Source organism: Sorex fumeus, unplaced genomic scaffold (assembly GCF_029834395.1).
Source record: "Sorex fumeus unplaced genomic scaffold, SorFum_2.1 ptg000007l, whole genome shotgun sequence".
NCBI lineage: Eukaryota > Metazoa > Chordata > Mammalia > Eulipotyphla > Soricidae > Sorex > Sorex fumeus.
In genome coordinates this window covers 44,943,499-44,964,157 of record NW_026606064.1, presented here as the reverse complement: position 1 = coordinate 44,964,157, position 20,659 = coordinate 44,943,499, and the positions used below count along the sequence as shown (strand labels likewise).

Here is a 20,659-nt window from a genome sequence, read left to right as displayed (position 1 = left end):
TGTTGTACTGATTCTTTTGTAGAATAATTTAGATCTTATCATAGATATTTTACATATTCTTAAGTCTCTAAAAAATATTGCTTTTGCTTTCATATTTTTAATTCAGATGGATTCACACTGACTGCAATGTCTCTTTTGAATGTGAGCTCAAATTTCTGCTCAGTTCTTTTGTCCTTTCAAGGGTGCTTTGACTCTAATCTGTGCATGTAATACATAAACCAGTAAGACATTTAGGTATATACAAAATGTACTATAATCTTCTCAGCACTCTTGATTCCAAGTTCTCTAATTACTGAAATACTACTTAAAAGTTTTCCATTTGCTTTAGCTTGTTTTCAACTTTAATTTCAAAGACCAGCAAAATGTCAAATTTTCAACTGGGCTTTAGCCAGACTCTGTGCTGAATGTGTCTTGCTTGCCTCAAGGCTGGAAACTACAATGGAAAGCCCATCCTATCTACTAAGGCTGTAAGCTCACTTTCTCTTTCAAATCTTGACATCTTTCCAAAATCTGCCTATTCTTCCACATATTCCAATAGATGCTGTAGTTTTTATGTCTGTCTATATTTATAAAGTCATCTGAGCTTTTTCCACTATAGATGTGGCACTCTAAAGTATAAATTCCTTTTAATAACACGTAGACTGATAGAATCTGAATTTTACTCACTTCTCATATTGCATTTTGTTCCATTTTAACATTTACTCATAACTTACCAGTCACACTGGACTTTCATAAAAGATCCCAAATCTTTAGGATATTTTGGCTCATGTTTTTCCTGCATGATATTTCTGATCCTAACTCCCATGGTAGTTCATTTTTACTGAATTACACTTAATATGCCCCCCGCCCCTGCAAAAGCTCACACAGGCTTAATGCAATTCCAATTAAAAAAAACAAAACAAAAATAAAACCCACTTCTGGGTATCTACCACCAGGTCACAAAAACATTCACTCAAAAACAATATAAGCTTTTCCCTCCTGGACAGCAAGATGGCGGCCACCTCGGAGCTCTTTGGAAAGCCAGGTATGAGCCGGAGGTGACGGGGTAACTGAAACCTCATGGGAAGGGGGGGCGTTCCCGGCTCGTCCTTCACACCCTACCGAGGTCACGGGTTGCCCCCCACGAGCGGCTCTCCAGCACGGCCATGGCTCCAGAAGCACAAGGACTTAATGCAGAGCCCGGCAGCATGCGGCAGAAAAGTGAATGGACTATGCGTTAATCCACGGCACCATGCCTCCAGAGCCACAGAAACCAATCTCATAATTATCTTGCTCTCGGCAGAAATACTTCCAGGCTTAATAAGTAAAATATCAAAAATCCGCTATTGCGACCTCGCGACATCATTTGGTTCTTGTAACCAGCTGTAGAAAACAAATTACTTCACAATGCCTTTTCAGCAGGTCTGATTTTGGGGTGTAAACTCTAAACAATAATGGGGCATCTTTTGTCGAAACAATCAATCTAATCAAAGTAGATAGAGTGCTAATTAGAATTCATCTGCCTCACAGGCACTGGGAGGGATGGGAGGGGGGTATATTGCGGTTCTTGGTGGTGAAAAATAAGTACTGGTGAAGGGAAATGTGTTTGATGATCGCATGACCGAGACTTAAACCTGAAAGCTTTGTAACCTTTTTCACAGTGATTCAATAAATAAATAAATAAATAAATAAAGTTAGAACCAATGGGGGTGGGGGAACATAAGCACACCATTATTCATTACAGCACTTAATACAACAGCTAAGATATGGAATCATGGGACTGGAGCGATAGCACAGCAAGTAGAGCGTTTGCCTTGCACACGGCCGACCCAGGTTCCGTTCCCAGCATCCCATATGGTCCCCTGAGCACCGCCAGGAGTAATTCTTTAGTGCAAAGCCAGGAGTAATCCCTGTGCATTGCCGGGTGTGACCCAAAAAGCAAAAAATAAAAAAAGATATGGAATCAACCTATGTGTCCAATGATAGTTACATGGATCATGAAGATGTGGTTCATGTGCACAGTGGAATAGAATGTATATAAAGAGACAGCTGGAAGGAATGATGGAATCATGCAGTTCGCTCTAACATGGATGGACCTGGAAAATATCATGTTAAATGAAGTAAATGAGCAAGATAATCTCATTTGAATGTGGTATGTACAATAACTGGGTGAGGGAATGTAATATTTGTAAGGGGGGATGTCTAGGTCACCCCTGGCCCCAGAGTAGAGGGAAGAGAGGAAAAGAAATCAAGGTGGGGGGTGGGACAGGAAGAGAATGGGGAGCAATGCGGAAGAGGGGCAAAGGGGTTCCGAGTAACAGGTGGTGTAAATAAGCGGCAGAACAATATCCAATCCACAGAGTCAGCAATACTGAAAACAAGAGATCCAAACTTCAACAACTGAACTTAAAAATGTACCTACCAAGGTGACAGGCTGGGGATGAAATGGTGGGTGGAAAAAACATGGGAGGGAAGGTGACACTAGTGGTGGGACTGCTGCTGGAACACAGTATGTCTAAAACCCAAATATGACTAAGTTTGTAAATTATGGGGCTTTAATAAAAGCTTTACAAATAATAGAAAATTAGAAGAAAAAAATGTCATTTTCTGGAGAAAAAAAAAACAGTATGGTTAGGAGCTGGAGGAGCTGGATTGACAGTGAGCAGGCAAGGTGCTTGCCTTGAATGTGGCCAATGTGGGTTCTATCCCTGGCATCCTACACGATTCTCTGAGTACTGCCAGGAGTGATTCCTGGGTTCAATGCCGAGAATAACACCTGAGCATCACCATGTGTAGCCCCAAAACAAAACAGGAAAAATGTATGAATTACTGGTTACATATATGGGTTTTTGTATATCCATGTTCAGTTTTCCAGCTAGGGCCACCATGTGTGTGGTGTCTGCATGTTCTCACCATTTATGTGTGGGTTTTCTCTGGGTTCCTGATTTCCTCCTACATTCCAACAATGCTCCTATTAGAGCCACTGGAGTGTCTAATTGTCCCAGTCTGAAGAGTGTGAATGGGGATATAAATATACCCTGTGATGAAAAGGAGTCTAGTCCTTTCCATGGTTAGGTTCTCTCCTTGAAGCTTGAGCTCCTGGGATAAGATCTGGCCACCCATGACTCTGAATTGGAATAAGTGGGTTGGAAAAAGAGTGAACGAACACAAATCATTACTTATAGAAATGTTTAGTCATTATTTAGAAGCTTAGTGATGTTTTTGTAACCAAAAACACACTATAGAAACTTTACTCTAATTTCTATTAATTAACCAATGAATATCAGCCCCCTCCCACCCTCCACTTTGTTTTCTGTTCGGGAAACCAATTTTGCACAGCTTGGGGACACCTCAGGCTCCGCCCTCCTGAGCCGCAGAGCACAGAGAAAGTGAGGTTTCGGGGTGGGGGCCAGTGCAGCCACCCAATGACAACCCCCCCCATTTTGCCTTCACACAGCCCGCCCTGCCCACAGCCCCGCCCTGCTCCCCTCTTCTTCCAGTGTTTTTTTTTTTGGGGGGGGGAGGTGGGTGCAGGATGGGTTTGGAACCACAGCCAGCAGGGCCAGGGGGGCTGCTCCGGCCTTGGTGCTCTTGGGGGACTGCTCTCTGATGACCCCAGCCTTGGGGGCATCTGTAAACCTGGAAATGGAGGGACCCACAGCTCCGTGACTACATCCAGGGCCTGGGGGCTGCCACCTCCTTGCTCTGGTCCCACCCTCAACTCCCTCTGCCTCCTTGGCCTTGTTCTGTCTCCAGTCCACCCCTCTCCCAGCTCACCCCTCACGCCCTGTGCCCCCACATTCAGATTCTAACTCCCCACCCTCCATGCACCTTCCCCACCCTGCCTGCTTCCCCCAAGCTGACAGCCCCATTCCTAATTAAAAATAAGTTATTTTTAATTGTGGAGGAATAGCACAGCAGGCAGGGCATTTGCCTTACAGGCAGTTGGCCCAGGTTCAGCCCAGGTTCGATTCCTCCACCCCGCTCTCTGGGAGAGCCCAGCAAGCTACCAAGAGTATCTTGCCCCCATGGCAAAGCCTAGCAAGCTCCCTGTGGTGTATTCGATACGCCAAACGCAGTAACAACAAGTCTCATAATGGAGACGTTACTGGGTCTGCTCGTGCAAATCGATAAAAAGCAGCAGGACAGTGCTACAGAATAATTTTGGTTTCCTTAGACATTTCACTAGTGTCACTTCTCTCAAGAACCCACTGATGATGTAGGATTTACTAGAATTTACTATAAAACACTGCAATTTCAAGGGCCTGTAGTCATTAGTCATGTTCAAAAATAAATATATACCAATCATGAAAAATGTCTACAGCTTATTTTATGAAGAATTCAATAACTCACAAAAATTGCTTGGGGGGAGGGAGTCACAGGGATTCATCTGGAGTGTTCAGGTTTGTTACTCCTGTGGCTCAGTATCTGGGGGCATTCTGCAGATCTTAGGGGATCATGTTCTGCTAGGGATTGAATGTGTACCTCCTTGTATTAAAAGGATGCATTCCAGTCCAGTTAGTTAGCTCCTGACCCCTAGATTTTTTAAAAGCTATTTTTAAAGATTATTTTTTAAAAAAGACCAGTGTGACTGGTAAGTTATGAGTAAATTATAAAGTAGAACAAAATGCAATAAGGGAAGTGAGTAATTTCTTAAAAGTTATTAGGTTAATATTATTCCAGCCAAGATAGAAAACTGTTGAAAGGGAACACTAGACATTATTGAATTTCCAAATTACCTTCCTTAGATGATATGGTAGGTAGAATGACAACCTATGATGTCCATACCCTAGTCTCCAGAATCTGTAACATGTTATGTGACAAAGGGGCTTTATGCATGCAATTTGGGGGGGAGGGCATGGGAACACAAAGTGGTATCCAGAGTTTATTCCTGGCTCTGGACTCAGGGATCACTGCTAGTGGACTTGCACCATATAGACTGCCAGGGATTGAATCCAAGTCAGTCATGTACAAGGCAAGCATTCTATCTGCTGTACTATTGCTCTGATCCCTCTAAAACTACACAATTAAGATAGAGAAACTCTGGAACAATCCTTGTGGGTTCCTTCAAATTACATGGGTCTCCAAAAGCAGAGAAATTTTTGGGGTCACACCCAGCAATGCTCAGGGGTTACAACTGGCTCTGGACTCAGGAATTACTCCTGGTGGTGCTTGGGGGACCATATGGGATGTGAGAGATTGAACCTGGGTTGGCCTCTTGCAAGGCAAATGCCCTACTGTGCTATCGCTACAGCCCCTAAAAGCTGAGAATTTCCTCTAGATAGAGAAAGGATAAAATGGCAGAAGGAGAGGTCAGATATATTTGAGGTGAGAAAGATTGGCTTTTTTAGCTGGTTTGAGATGAAGGAAACAGAAGAGGAATACTATCAGAAGCTTTAAGCAGTTGAGAAAGGTTCCAAGATATAGCAAGCAAGAAATGAGAGCTCAGCTCTACTGGTGCAAGCAAGTGAATATTGGTGAAAAATGTACTTGACCCAAGCACAGCAGGAAAGGTGTTTGCTTTGCAAAATGGTAAATCTGGGTTTGATCTCAGGCATATATGAGGATTTAACTCAATTTCAGACACGTGAAACTGGTTCTGATGGACAGAAGTGTGAGATAATTAATCTTCATTGTTGTATTTGTAATTTTTATTTTCTTTGGGCTTTTGGACCAGAGTCAGTGGTGCTCAGGGCTTGCTTCTGCAAGTGTTCAGAGACCTTACACAGTGCTAATGAATTGAACTGGGGTCAGCTGCATGCAAAGCAAGCACCTTAAAACCTGCTCTATTTCTCTGGCCTAATCATCACAGTTTTAAACTATTTTTCTTTCTTCTCATTGCAAGTTTTTAATATTGCAGCAATAGAAAAGAAACAGACCAAATTCTTTTCTCATAACGTTAAATTAAAAACAAGAAAGAAGAGGGAAATAGGAGCAATTAAGGAGGCGGAGCGATGGAAGGAGGGAGTAGGTAGAAGGGGCACAGCTCGGGTGGCCCCAGGCACCAAACTCTCAGGTTGGCAATGTAGGAGTGAAACACCTCAGGGGATGGCTGTCAGACCCCAGGCGCATTCCTGGGAAGGCCCATGCCTACCTGTAACCCCACCCCACCCCCGGCCATCAAAAGAGAATACAATATTTTTCCTATCCCACTTCTATATTCCTCCCCCAGCGTTATCTGGTCATCCTATTCCAATACTCAAAGGTGAAATCCAGCAACACACTAGGTAAATGGAAAAAAACAAAACAGATGTGGAAAAATTCATAAAGGGGGATCAGATGCCATTTATTGTATTTGCTTCTTTCCTAATAAAATGCCTAGTTAAAGCAACAATCATTAGGTGCTCAGTTAGATACACAAGATGACGTCATCAAAGAATTTACAGTCTAGTGAGCCACAAAGAACTATAATAAATACCTGCAGTGACTGATACTTATACAATTAGTATCACTGACCCTTCATAATTCAGGCTTGAAGTGAGAGGGGCACCTTTTTTTCAATTTTATTCCCAGAGAATATAGTACGCCATAATAGAACTTTTCTTTATAAAACCCAGCTCCTGGAAGAGCGCAGAGTCTCCTGTCCCTGTGCCAGGCTGTCCTCACCCGGGTCCCTTGGAGGGGAATGGGTTGAGTTTCCCTCCCCACCCCAACCAGGGTTCCGGCAGCCGAAGACCTCCAGAACCAACCACCACCACGCTGAGACCACTCTCCACACGCATGAAGGTACCGGCAGAGGAACAAAGGCATGCGGGTCCTGGGGCTGAGATCTCCAAGCCTGCTAGGATCGAGGCTGAGCATCCTCCACCCAGATCCTCCGAATTCCAGTAGGCAGGGGTCACACCCACCAACTGGCCCCCTGGTGCTGTGTAATCCCATTAATGGCCAAGACTCAGGGACTATAAAACCCAGCTCCTGGAAGCGCGCGGCCGCATTTGCGGCCATGTGACATCTTATTATCTCATTCCTACTTCGGACAAACTGGCAGGCTACCGAATATAACCTGCCCACACGGCAGAGTCTGGCAAACTCCCCGTGGCATACCCAATATGCCAAATACCAGTAACAATGATGGGTCTCATTCTCCTAACCCTGAAAAAGCCTTGAATATGGCACCTTTTTAAACATCTCAAGGCTAGGACGAAAGGAGACGTTACTGGGGCCTACTCGAGGCAATCAATGAATAACAGGATGGTCGTGATCGTCATGAATAGATCTTCTAATGATTTTCTTAATATGCTTTTCTCTACTTATTTTAACAATACAGCATACAGTACAGACAATATGTAAAGTATACTTTAGGCAACTACTATTCAAAAGGCTTCTGGTCAATAGTAGGCTGTTCGTGGTTGTTTTGAGGGAGTCAATAAGTTACATTCAGATTTTCAGTTCTGTGGGGATATGCACATTGTCTAGTCTCTCATTGTCCATAGTCAGTGGTACCACCACAGCACAGGTGGTCATCCAAGTCTGATGAATAAAGATTAATGCTACAGCCAGGAGGAACAGGGGGGTGTAGCTGATCAATGGTGAAATAGGCCCTTTCAGAGAGAGGACAGCATACAGAAGCTACTGAGGTGTGAACTAGAATAGCATATTCAGAAACCAAACAAAAAAAATTATTGTGTCAGCATAAAGTGTGTATTTTGGGATGAGGTGGGAAGTAGTGGGGGACCAGTAGAAAACAGGCCTTAGACGACCATCATAAAGGGCACAATACTTCGTCCTGGAGAATTTTAAGCAGAGGAATAACACAATCATACACATTTCGAAAAGATTTATTTGAAAACAGAAGAGAAAATAGATTAAAATGAAGTAATATCTGGACACTGAAGAGGGCAATTATATTATACAAAAGAAGATAATGAGAAGCTGAACTTGAAAAATAATGGAGAGAATGGAGATAAGATAAGCAATTTAAAGACTATTCAGAAAGCAAAAAATACGACATACATCATAGATTCCTGGCTGTCATTTACAATGTCCTGCATACCTATTCACTCTGAAAACTAGGAAAAACAGATAAACCTTATCGTGGTTTCAACAGTCACATGGAGCCAATTCTGGACAATCTACTGGGAAAGAAAGGAAACTCTGGCAAAGCATTTCTTATCCATAAAGGGAGAGAGAGACATATAGAGAAATGCCCTGGTTGTCTTTACCTACCTTTGCTTCTTGCTGTCTGAGGATACTTACACTTCTGTGCCATGATAATCATTTTTACAACTATGAGGAAAGAAGCAAAACCAAATGACAACATGCTTTGTAGAGGTTAGCAGATAGAAAGAAAATCTTGGTCCTTAATGACTTGGCTGAGCTGTGAACTAAGCCAGAGACTTTATCTTTAGATTTAAGTATCCTGCCAGTTTAAGATAGTAAAGCTCTGTTACTTTCAGACAGAATCAATGAAAGTAAACAATAAGACAAGGCCTGGTGATTTGACTGTGAAAGGATCATAATAAGGAGAAATTTAATTTTCTGCCCAAGGTTCTGGCTTGGAGAGCTGAATTCAAAAAACTGCTAATTACGGGGCTGGAGAGATAGCACAGTGGGTAGGGCGTTTGCCTTGCACGTGGCCGACCTGAGTTCAATTCCCAGCATCCCATATGGTCCCCTGAGCACCACCAGGAGTAACTCCTGAGTGCAGAGCCAGGAGTAACCCTTGTGCATCGCCAGGTGTGACCCAAAAAGGGAAAAAAAAAAAACAAAAAAACCCAAGATTTATTCTGGGGAGAGGAAAATGTCAGGTAGAGTAAAATAGATCTACTGTCGGAAGGAGAAGGGAAAGTCGGTTCCTGGACATAACTAATTTACAGCGGTTATAGAATCATTTAGTTTTCGAGTATAAACCTGTTTTGAAAGGTCTGCATCAGATCGAAAGATGTATGCAAAATTAGATCAAATCCCATCCATGATCTCACTCTTGCAGGAAATCTGTAGCACTGTAGCACTGTCCTCTCACTGTTCAAGGATTTGCTTGAGTGGACACCAGTAACTTCTCCACTGTGAGACTTCTTGTTTCTGCTTTTGGCATATCGAATTCCCGCCATGTGGGCGAGATATTCTCGATAGCTTGCCAGGCTCTCTGAGAGGGACAGAGGAATCGAACCTGGGTGGGCTATGTGCAAGGCAAACACCATACCCGTTGTGCTATTGCTCCAGCCTGGAGGAATCTAATGGAGATATAAAGGAAGGCTGAAAGAATGGAATCTGAATTAAAACTTTTTTATGTGGGGGTAGAGATATAGATATTAGAAAAGGAAAGGGGTTTGCCGTGTACACATCTGGCCCTGGTTGAATCCCAGGCACCACAAAGAGTTTCCCAAGCACTAAAAAGATTTATTTTCAAGAGTCCTAGAAACTTCCTCCACCCCCCCGCCCCTGAAGACCCTAAAGATATACTGATACTATTTAAAAATTGAGAAACTGCTAGGGAGAGTAGTGGGCCAAATCCCCAGCCTGCAGAAGCCTCGGCAGCTGTACCCACAACCCACCACTGCAACCACACCAACAGCTCAACTCTACCGCTTCACTAAAACTCTCTGCAGAGATACCAAACTGCAAAATATTTCAGGTGCTCCTGGTGTCCAGACTGCAAACTTTGGGGTGTTCTCAACTCACTGGCCCAGATCATATATTCGAAAGTGTCTGGACTCTGTGCATAACACCTCCAGATTCGTTAATACTGAGATTCCAGTAGAAGCACACCAAATTACAGGGGAAAGTAGCATGGACTCCAACTAAACTGAACAAATAAGAACAGTAACACTGAAGGCTCAGTTATCAACAAACTGCTTAATAAATCCTTAGGCAAGGAATTAACAAGCCGGTGGTGAGATGTAACATTTTTTACTAATTTTCTTTTATTTAAGTATTTTTAATTTCCTTTAGCTATTTAGTTGCAACAAGCAATATAAAATTAATTATTGTGTTACTGCTAAGGGGTGCGGCTTGGAGAGTTGTTTTGGTAAATGAGACAATGTTGGAGGGAAGGTCACTTCGGTGATAGGGTTGGTATTTGAACACTGAAAGTCTGCTAATAACTATATTTAATAACAAGTTTTAAGCCATGATGTTTAAATAAAGTATCTTATTTACAAAAAACAAAACAAAACATTGAAGGGCTGGGGTGATAGTACCGAAGGTACAGAGTTTGTGTTGCTGGGCAACCGAAGTTTGATACCTGGTATCCCATCTGGACCTCCAAGACCACCAGGAGTGATCCCTGAGGGCAGGGGCAGGAGAGAACCTGCACTAACAGCTGTCCCCCAAACAAAATAAAAACTGATTACAGAACAAATCTATACACGTTGTGAACACGTATCTTTACACTAAAGAAATTAGTAACCAAGACAATCTGAAAATGTAACTGAATGAGAAACACTTTTTGCTGAAGTGACACCAGAGATTGGCCCAGCAACTGAAAGGACTCCTGAATCACCTGCTTTACCATGTCATTTCTGCAAATTAGAATCACATGATAAGAAAACGCAGCAAATAATTCTAGGAGCTGCTTAATGGTGGTAGGTTATCTTAAAGGATACAGACAAATGTAATGACTGAGAAGGTGAGCAATAATTTAGCAGCCCTATGTAATATAACACAACTTTTTTGAGGATTATACTATTCCTCCATCATAAGGAAGTAATTTAAGTGACACTGATTCAATTATTTCCCCACAGATGGTTCCTATGGCCAAAGAAATGATCAGCAGCCACCTGGATAAGAAAAATACAATCAGCACGAGAGCAGGTGACATAGATGTACAGCAAGAAGTCATAAACAGAGATTAAGCAAATATCAAGGCTGAGTTTCGTGTTCACAAAGTTTGGACAAGAGCTGATGTACTAGTTCTGTACAATCCTCTTCAAAGGAATTGATGAAGAACAGAAAGTATCATTGAAGATTTTATTTTTAACAAAAGGAATTTACCCTTGACATTAAGCAAAAAATGTTTCAAAACCCCAAAAATGACTAGAGAAAAATGAGTGTGAAAGGCACAAATCAGTATCTCAATCCAGCAGAAATCGACCAACAAGAAAAGTCTGATATCACTCCTTTGGACCACGCTCCTCAGTCCTTTTCTCAACAGGTGTAGAAGCCTAACGCTATAACTGCACACAGTTGTTTCCTGGCTATATAAAATCAAACTCTAGTTTTGAATTATTACTACTTTCGTACCCTCCCTGTTCGTTTCTGTGACATCTACTGAGTAAAAATAAGTAACTGTAGGGTGCTAAATTAGTATGCTTTGAAGTCCCAGACAGGAACTCTCAAAAGAAGATATCAGCATTAAGTTTAATAGAAAACTAATAATCCAAGTATTTACCATTATGACAAACATCCATATGCTCCTTCTTTTAAGAAAAAGTGATGCCTAAGAAATAAACATGGAGGATTATTGGGTAGAGAAGATAACAGTCACACCATTGCAAAGAAATGTTATTTTCAGTTATCTGGGCAGGTTGAATTATTTTCTCTATTTTCTATACCTACCCTCTTAACAAATAAGATAAGAGGAATAAGATCTTTGTCAATTAGCTAGCATTTTTTAACATCCTTCAAAATATTCTTTGCTTTAAAATGCACTGGTATGAATATCATTGTTAGTTTTCTCCACATTTGGCACGCGGATGATTTTCATTATTCACATAATAGTTTAATGAACTCACATGTCAAAGAATGTATTTTCTGTTTTATTTTAAAAGTATAAAACTCTTCTTCCTTTTCCATAGATAAATTTCAGGCTATGAAACTACAGCTCTTCAGCCACTGCATAACTCTAATTTATAAAAGGGTTTAAAGAAAAGACATATGAGTAAAAATATATCCTGAGAATGCTTTGCAAGATACCTCATGAATAAGAAGTCAAATTCTTATGGGATACTGTGTCCAGAAACAGCACAAGTGCAATAACGTTTCAAAATATGTAAGTACTCAGTTGAACCTATACAAAAATTAAATCTAGCGAAATATTTCTTAACCAGTGACATAGGCCAAAGACCTCAAAAAGTGCTATTTTAATACCAGGGCCTCTACATCAATTCTCAAAGCACACCGTGCATGGGAATCACCTAAACAAACAGTAAATATGGAAACTTGGGTTCCACCCCAGAAAGGATGTCACGATCATGATTGTGGAATATAAGAAAGACATTAATAGATATTAGAAACTCACCAAGAGGTTCAAATAAGGAAGAACGCTTGAGAACCTCCCTCTGCACCAGTCCAGCTGATTTTCAGAGTAACTTTTTCTCTCCCATTTCACTTTTCTCGATTTTCAGACCTATCTCTTCCGCCTCCCCATCAGAACTCCATTCCACCCAAGTAACTCTCAGGCAGTCTCGACAACGTGCTGACAAAATCCCCCCATGATGGCATCTCCTTCCTACCCAAGAATTTACACTGTACATTCAGTCACATATAAACAAGGGAACCAAAAAACTTGGACGAATAAGGACCAAGACTTCTGATCGCTATTAACTTTACTCTTTGGCATCATTACAAATTCAAGACCCGAGCCTGTTCACTTGTCAATTCCACTCAGAGAAATTTTAAACATTATGGGCAGAGGTGACCCTCTTACAAGGCAGAAACAACCTCAAACATGTTCCCGGCCAGGGCAGTTCAGTGGCAATTTCCAAGGCAAAAACCAACCCTTGGACTCGGCGGTTGCGCTTGCACTATTCCAAAGTTATTAAGAGAGAACAAACAAGTTCTTCCATCCCCTCTCCTCTGGGCATGTCAGAGACCTGTTGCACCACTTGCAAAGTGGTCTCAGAATCTAGGGAAGGTGCACGCCCATGATGTCTAAATAATTCAGCGGAGCTCTTTTCCGGACAATTTTTTGCCTCATTCATTTTAACGACGTTGACTTAGAGGCAAGGGTGTGCTGGCTCCAGTTCACCCAGTTCACCTTTGAGGAGATTCTCGCCTAGGCGTGAGGGCTGAGACTTTCTGGACTTACGGGAGGATGGAGGGGGGCATCGGGGAGGTGGCCGGGGGTGGGGTGGAGGGGGGCGGGGGGGACTCGGGAGTTTTTGCAGACTTGGCCGAGCCACGGGAACCGACAGGCGGAGATCGGCCCGAGTAAAGTGGGGCAGCCGGGTCGTGGCAGGAGGCGTCTGAGCCACGACGGCAGCTCGGCGGAAAGGACACGGTTCATCGTTCCGGGGGTCGGGCCCACAGCCAGGATTCGGACGAAGCTGAGGCCTTCCCCCCAGGGGCTCAAGGAGAGGTTCCTCCAACCCGAGCCTCGGCCAAAGCTCTCACGCCAACAGGATTTTAAAAATTAATAATGACGAGACCTCCTCTCCTTCCCCCGCAACGCCCAGAGAACTAGGCTGGAGGCGGAGACCCGAGGCAGGAAGCGCGTGGGGCCGGGGGCTCGAGCCGGCCCGGGGCCGCCAGGGGCCGCACTCACCATGTCGTACACGTTGAGCACCACCAACTGGTTAGCCCCCATCCTCCTCCCCGCGGCCGCCGCCTCGTCCTCCAGCCGCTCCGTCTCCGCGGGGCCGAGGCCGCTCCCTCCCCCGCCGGCACTTTAAAGGGCCAGAGCGGGGCACTAAATGCACAGCCCGGCCCGCGGCGGCCGGGGCGGGAGCATCGGGGAGCCGCGCCGCTCCGGGGGCCGCCGACAGGACCCAGGGAGCCGACGGGGTCCGGTAGCCAGCCCGCTCCGGCTCAGGCGCCTCCCCTAGGCGGCAGACACGTGGGGGAAGGCGGGGCCTGGGAGGGGGCGGGGCCAGGCGCCCTGGGGGCGGAGCCGGCAGCCGGGGCTCAGCCCGCCTGCGCGCTGGCTCCCGGCTGCCGCACCCCTGACGTACGGTGGCGCAGTGTGTGCGCGTGTATGCGCGCGTGCGTGTGTGTGGGGTGTGTGTGTATGTGCGTGCGTGTGGGGGGGTGCGTGTGAGCGTGTGTGTGAGAGGGGTGTGTGCGTGTGTAGGGGGGAGTGCGTGCATACGTGTGTGCGCATGTGTGTACGCGGGTGTGCGTGTGTGAAAGACTACACTTCCCAGCATGCAACGCAGCAAGTCCTAGTTCACGGTTTCCTGAGCAGGAGTCTCAAAACCTTTCATCTCCATGTATTTCCAGTCGTTGACTACAATTCCCAGCATGCCACGGGAGTGCCCGTCCCACCCGAAGAGGCCTTCCCCGGAGGCTAGGGCAGCTGATGGCTATAGGCGGTGGAAGGAGGAAAGGAGAGTCAGGCTGGTTGGTGTCAGTGGCAGTTTATTTCATTCCCATCTCCATTATCTTCCTCCCCCTTTCCTCTTCCCCTTCATCCTCCTCCTTTATACTTCTCCTTCTTGCTTCTGCATCCCTCAGCCCACTCTTCCAGCCTTAGTTAAATCCCAAATCATGAGGGGTTGGGATAATAATTACACGTTTGGTCATACAATCAACAGAGGTGAAATCCTTCTCTCAGGGGAAGCTTCTTCTAGGACAGATTCTCATCTAGTAAGATAACCCATCTAAGAGTGAAATTCCATCTATGGGTGTGTTTCTCCTTTACTTATGAATATGATAAATATATAAACATTCATCATATTAGTCAGTTTTCTATGGACATAGTAAGAGATACATTAAGCTTATAGGTGGCTCTCCTGGGGGCATCTTGCTATAGATCTCAGACTATAGTGCTCAGGCCAGATTAGTCTTTCCTAATCCTAGCAGGGTACTCATTCAGGTCATTACTTTTTGGATCATGACAGAATTTGTCCATGACCATGCTCTTAACATATAGTTAAGTATTGTGACACTTTGGCCTGACCTATTTTGATGCCAGGGTAGCTCACAGCTTGCCATATGTCCATCCAGTCTCTCATCAGTACCCTGCTTTTGGAGTGCTAGGATCTAAGGGCAACTGAGGCTCAAGTCGAGAAAGCAGATTCTAGGAGTGAATATTATTTGAAGTAAATTAACTCCCAAGTTACAAAAGCATAATATTAGCTGTCTACCTGTGTCTATACAAAAAAGGACATTGCTTTATTTATTTATTTATTTATTTGAATATTGCTTTAAAGTGAACCATGCAAAAGACATAAGGAGAGGTGAAAGGCAATATTTCACTCATGAATACAAGTCAAGTGTCCTTAGAAGGATCTGGCCTTACAGGTTAACAGAGTCTGATTAGAGGAAAAAGGTGATAGACCAGTTGGGAAAGCGGAGCACAAAAGGGTTACAGATAAAGGAATAGGAGTGACTCAGGAACACTGTGATGGGTGTAACCCAATAAACCTAAGATCCCTATGGCAAGGGAGAAAGGACAAACCAATGTTATCCTACAGTTGTTGATTTTTATTTTGTTTTGAGGCCATACCCTGCAGTGCCCTGGGATTACTCTTAGCTCTGCACTCTCATGGATCTTGGTGGGGTGAACCACACAGGAAGCTGGGGACCAAAAAGAGTTCTGCTGGGTGCAAAGCAAACACCTTACCCACTGTACTATTACTCTACCTCAGATATTAGCTTGAAGCTAATATCCAAATGGCAAAAATCCAGTCTAACAAATAATAAGGAACAAGCATCATGTGAAAAAGAAGGGCAGAGCTGATACATCCACAAGTGCATAACAAACGGTAGCTTGGGATAAGGAGTAAAGAAAAACAGAAAATTAAATGAATTTTGAGTAATTTGGAGGTAAGACCTATAGGACTTGCTAGTGGTTTAGATGCTAAATTTAAGGAGAGAACACTAGAGTGTACTTTATTTTTTTTTTTAGTTTGGTGTTTTTTTAAACTTGGGAAATTGTGCATGGTGGTTCTACTTATAAACTATAAAAATGGAACTAGCAGACTGAGAGGGAATTGTTTGGTTAAGTTGAATATGACTTTTAGAGGTGCACGAGATGTTAAGTAGACATTTGGATAAGTTCAATTTCTTGGAAGGGAAGGGATGCCCTGAAAAAAATGTAGTTAAAGAGAAAGGGATAAAGACAAAGCTATGCAACTGCTCATTATTTGGAGGTCAAATAGAGGAGGAAAGGAAACCGTGGAGGCAATTCAGAGCATAGTAACACAGAAGCCACAGGTTATGAGATTAATCAGTATAGAGACTAATGAAAAGGTTGGCATAGTAGTCTCTAAAGAAGGGGGGTGGAAAGAACATATGGAATGCCTGAGGAACAAATATGAGGAAATGGAGACAATGATAGGCAACTGGGTGCAGAGAGCAGGATGGGACTAAGGGGTCGATGGAAGATACTTTAAGAATGAAAGATCCTAAGATATACTCTCTTAAAGAGAAGTTGATGATGTGGAAGAGGTGGGGGGAGCATTTGTATGGGTAAAATAAGAAAGGGAAGAGCATAAGAAGAGGGGTTGGCCTTTAGTGGGAGGTTTCTCTGTAGTTACAGCTGTAAAGGCAAAACGGACACCATGACAGGTGACAGAAATCAGCTAGGCCTTAGGTCCAGTTATCAGAACTAAAACAATCTTGGTTTCCCAGCAATGAAACAATGTGTATCTAGCCAACCTGAACCCACCTGGAAAAGTTCCTGGACTCAGCAAGTGGGCTCAATCAATCAATTCTCACAATGCCCCAGAAATTGCCTTGAGTTAACCCTAAAAAGAACGAGTAGCATATATAACCATAACTGCTAGTGAAAACTATTGTTTAACTATTGCCTGGCTACTGTTACCCTAGACACTTGCCAAAATACCTTGTTTGGTAGTTAAGTAAGATTTCTTTCTGAGACACAGTAAGGCATGTAATTGCTTATGTAATCAAACCCTATATAAAATGCTTGCTGTCTGAAGTCAGGGTCGCTATCAAGAGATCACTCTGTGGGTGATATAGGTGACCCCAGTATATTGGAATAAAACTCCTACTGCTTTTACATTATCAAGTTCATGTTTCTGTCCGTCTCACCGCTTGGGAACCCAGAATCCCGGGCTTAACACGGCATGTAAGGTAAATGCAGGTATATAAGAATAATAGATTTAGAAGACAAATGAAAGCAGTTACAGATTTTGAGGGAAAGAGAGTGAAGGGATTCTTTTCTGATTTGCTTTTTATCAATGAATTATGACACATAAAAATCATTGGCAAGTATAAAGGAGCAAGCAGAGTGCTATAGAAGTTTTGGAATGAAGATATAAAACAGGGGAAATCATATAGTGGAGAGATAGGGTTGAACTACCAGAGTGCCGAATGAAGGGGTTCGTAAACAATTGTTACTTGGCTTCCCTCAAACAGGTTGTGGACAAAGTTCTAAAGTTTATTTTAGGCTATTAACCCGCTTTGTTTCACTTTCTATTGTAGCATTTTCTTTCATTTAACCAAACTGCACAAACTATGGGGAAGGGCATTAGTCATGAATACCTAATTTAATCCTATTGCTGGTTCTCTTCGCTTGTTACTCTACATACTCTGTATGTCCTTTCTAATCCCATCTACTCTGTATAGCTGTCACATAATACTGTGAACTCTTATGCTCTCATTTTCTTTTTTTATTTTTAAATTTTATTTTAATAAGAGTTGTTCATGTTAATTGATTACATTCAATATTTCAACACCAATCCCACCACCATTATTTCGAATTTTCCCACCATCATTCAAGCCTGCCAGCCAGAGGCAGGTACTAGCTAGATAATTTATTTTCTGTTGCTTATTATGAATATCATGAGAGGTTGCATGGCCACAAAAGCAGCCACGCACTCCTGGAATTCTAAAATTGTAAATGATTGGGGTCCAGAGACATCTCTGTAGGAAGCTAATCCATTTTGATATTTATTTGTGAGTCTCTGGATCGAGGCCATTAATGTGCTTAAATAGTGCCTGGAGGCAGTTGGTGGGCATAACAGTCAGGACCCCGAAGGGGCAAGGAGATGGGAAGGGATGGCCCAACCCTGCCACTATGTGGCCTAGAGTCTTCAGTCCCTGGTCTTGCATACCTGCGTTTTTCTTCTGGAAGTTTGTGTTATGCCCTCATTTTCTTTTTTTTTTTTTTTTTAATTTATTTATTGAATCACTGTGGGAAAGGTTACAAAGCTTTCAGGTTTATGTCTCAGTCATGCAAATATCAAACACATTTCCCTTTACCAATACTTATTTTTTACCATGAAGAACCCCAATAAAGCCCCACCCCCCACCCCTCCCCGTCCCTGTGAAGCAGATGAATTCTAGTTAACACTCTATCTGCTTTGATTAGATTCATTGTTTCAATAAAAGATTCACCACTATTATTTAGAGTTTACCCCCCCCCCCCCAAATCAGACATGCTGAAAAAGCATTGTGAAGTGATTTGCTTTCTACGGCTGGGTTCAAGAATTAAATGTTGGTTTTGGATTTCTGCTCTTTTACCTATTGACCCTGGAAGTATTTCTACTGAAAGTCAGATAGTTAAGAAATTGGTTTCTGTGTTCTGGAGTCCTGGCCGTGCTGGAGAGCCGCTCGCGGGGGGCAACCGGTGGCCTCGGTAGGGCGTGAAGGGCGGACCGAAACGCCCCCCTTCCCATGAGGTTTTAGTCGCCCCCACACTCCCGGCTCATACCTGCTGTCCACAAGGCTCCCATGTGGCCGCCATCTTTCTTTCCAGAGAGGAGAGGGCGAATGGGGCAAAACCCTTTCCCCTCCGGCAGACTTGATGGCCTGGATCAATGCAGAGTCTGTTCACTTTTCTGCTCCAAGCTGCTGGGTTCTGCATTAAGTCCTTGTGCTTCTGGGGCCGTGGCTGTGCTGGAGAGCCACTCGCGGGGGGCAACTGGTGACCTCGGTAGGGCGTGAAGGACGGACCAGAACGCCCCCCTTCCCATGAGGTTTTAGTCGCCCCCACACCCCCGGCTCATACCTGCTGTCCACAAGGCTCCCATGTGGCCGCCATCTTTCTTTCCAGAGGGAGGAGGGCGGAAGGGAGCAACACCCTTTCCCCTCTGGTATGCCCTCATTTTCAAGCCTCCCTTTATTCCCCCCTGAGCACTCCACTTCATTGGGCTGGAGCGATATAGCACAGTGGTAGGGCATCTTCCTTGCATGCAGCCAGCCTGGCCAAGCCAGGTTCAATTCTTCCACCCCTCTCAGAGAATCTGGCAAGCTACCAAGAGTATCTCACCCGCATGGCATAGCCTGGCAAGCTACCCGTGTCATATTCAATATGCCAAACACAGTAACAACAAGTCTCACAATGAGGACGTTACTCGGCCCGCTCGAGTAAATCAATGAACAACAGGAGAACAGTGCTACAGTGCAGTGCAGAACACTCCATCAGTCTAATCTGCAGTCCCCTGGCCTTCTCTACAGGATGTGTTAGTTTCCCACAACTATTGGTAAATGGCACTGTCCTCCCATTGTTCATCGATTGATGAGGAGAGAAAACTTCCATATGGTTTTCAGCTTTCAGAGGCTCTCCTCATTCTTTGGCTTATGGCCACATTGTGCTGACTTATTTTTTCATTATCAAATCTTCTTTGACTCTAAAGCCCTCTTCTACTTTTTGCTTTAAAGGATCCTTGTGATGAAATAGGGTTTACCTGGATAAGTCAGAATAATCTCATCTCAGACCTTTAACTGATCATACCTTCAAGTCTTTTTTTCTTGTGTAAGGTAAAACATTTTCAGATTCTGGGGAATTGGTTGCGGACATCACTGGAGAGTAGCCTACCACAGTCAATGTCCCAGATCTATTGTTGGATAACATTGGGTTCTCCTTGCGTCTCTCTCAAGGAGCTTAGGTTTATTGAGTTACTCCCACACCAGTGCTCCTGAGGCACAACCAATTCCATCAGGCACTAATAATCCTATACTGCTTTTCTCTTCCCTTTATGTCACTTGCAAGGTTTTGCAATGTCCTTTTTGTATAGATACAGGAAAACAGTTCATGCTATGCTTTTTAATATGGGAGTTAATTGACTCCAAAATAATATTTACTCCTGGGCATCCATTTTTACTTGACTTAAGCCTCAGTTTCCTTTAGTTAATAGTACTCAAAAAGCAGAGTCCCGACAAATGAACTGGGTGGACCCAGGGTAAGCTGTAAGCTACACTGGCATTGGAAAGGGACAAGCTAAGCACCATAAGTATAAGTTAAGAGCATGGTCATGGGGCAAAGTCTGTCATGACCCAAAAAAGAAGTAACTGAATAAGGACCCTGCTGGGCTTAGGAAAGGCTAACCTGATCTGAGGACTGTTGTCTGGGATATATAGCAAGATGTTCCCAGAAAGAACCAACCTTTAAGCTTAGTATATCTCTTACTGTTTCAAACAAAATGACTATAAATATTATAAGGAGTAAATTTACTATGATTGGTTAAAAGTTGCAGAAAAGATTCCCTGGATGGAATCTTGCCCTTGAGAAGATCTACTAAGTAATCTGGAGTGCTGAACCCTCAGATGAGATATTGTCCTTGAGTTAATCTCCTAGAACTCCCCCTGAAAGAGTGGCTTTACAGCTGCTTGTTGTTATGATAATGTTCAACCCCACCTATGTGTACCCCCACCCTTCATGATTTCTATATAACTATGCTGAAAGAGAAAGAGAAGAACTAGACTAGAAATCTAAGGACTAGTAGAAGACTTTGAGTCTATGAGGAGACTAGGATGATGGAACTGTGATGAGTGGGATTACGATCAAAACCACGACTACGATTGTGCTGTAAAAAGAGAAATTAGACTATGCTGGGGAGGAGAGAGAGAAATAAATTGTCTATCAACCAGCCTGGGCCTCAGTTCCTATTTC

The 20,659-nt window shown here is 43.5% G+C and overlaps 1 protein-coding gene across 1 annotated transcript in view; it reads right to left on the bottom strand.

Annotated features, from left to right (window-relative positions):
• DESI2 (desumoylating isopeptidase 2) overlaps positions 1–13,740 on the bottom strand; it is a 63,122-nt gene extending 49,382 nt beyond the window's left edge. The window contains exon 1 of the mRNA XM_056137278.1: positions 13,403–13,740. Coding sequence (XP_055993253.1) covers positions 13,403–13,444 — 42 coding nt within the window. The 5' untranslated portion in view covers positions 13,445–13,740. The remainder of the gene's footprint in view (positions 1–13,402) is intronic.
• Between the last annotated feature and the right edge of the window lie 6,919 nt (positions 13,741–20,659).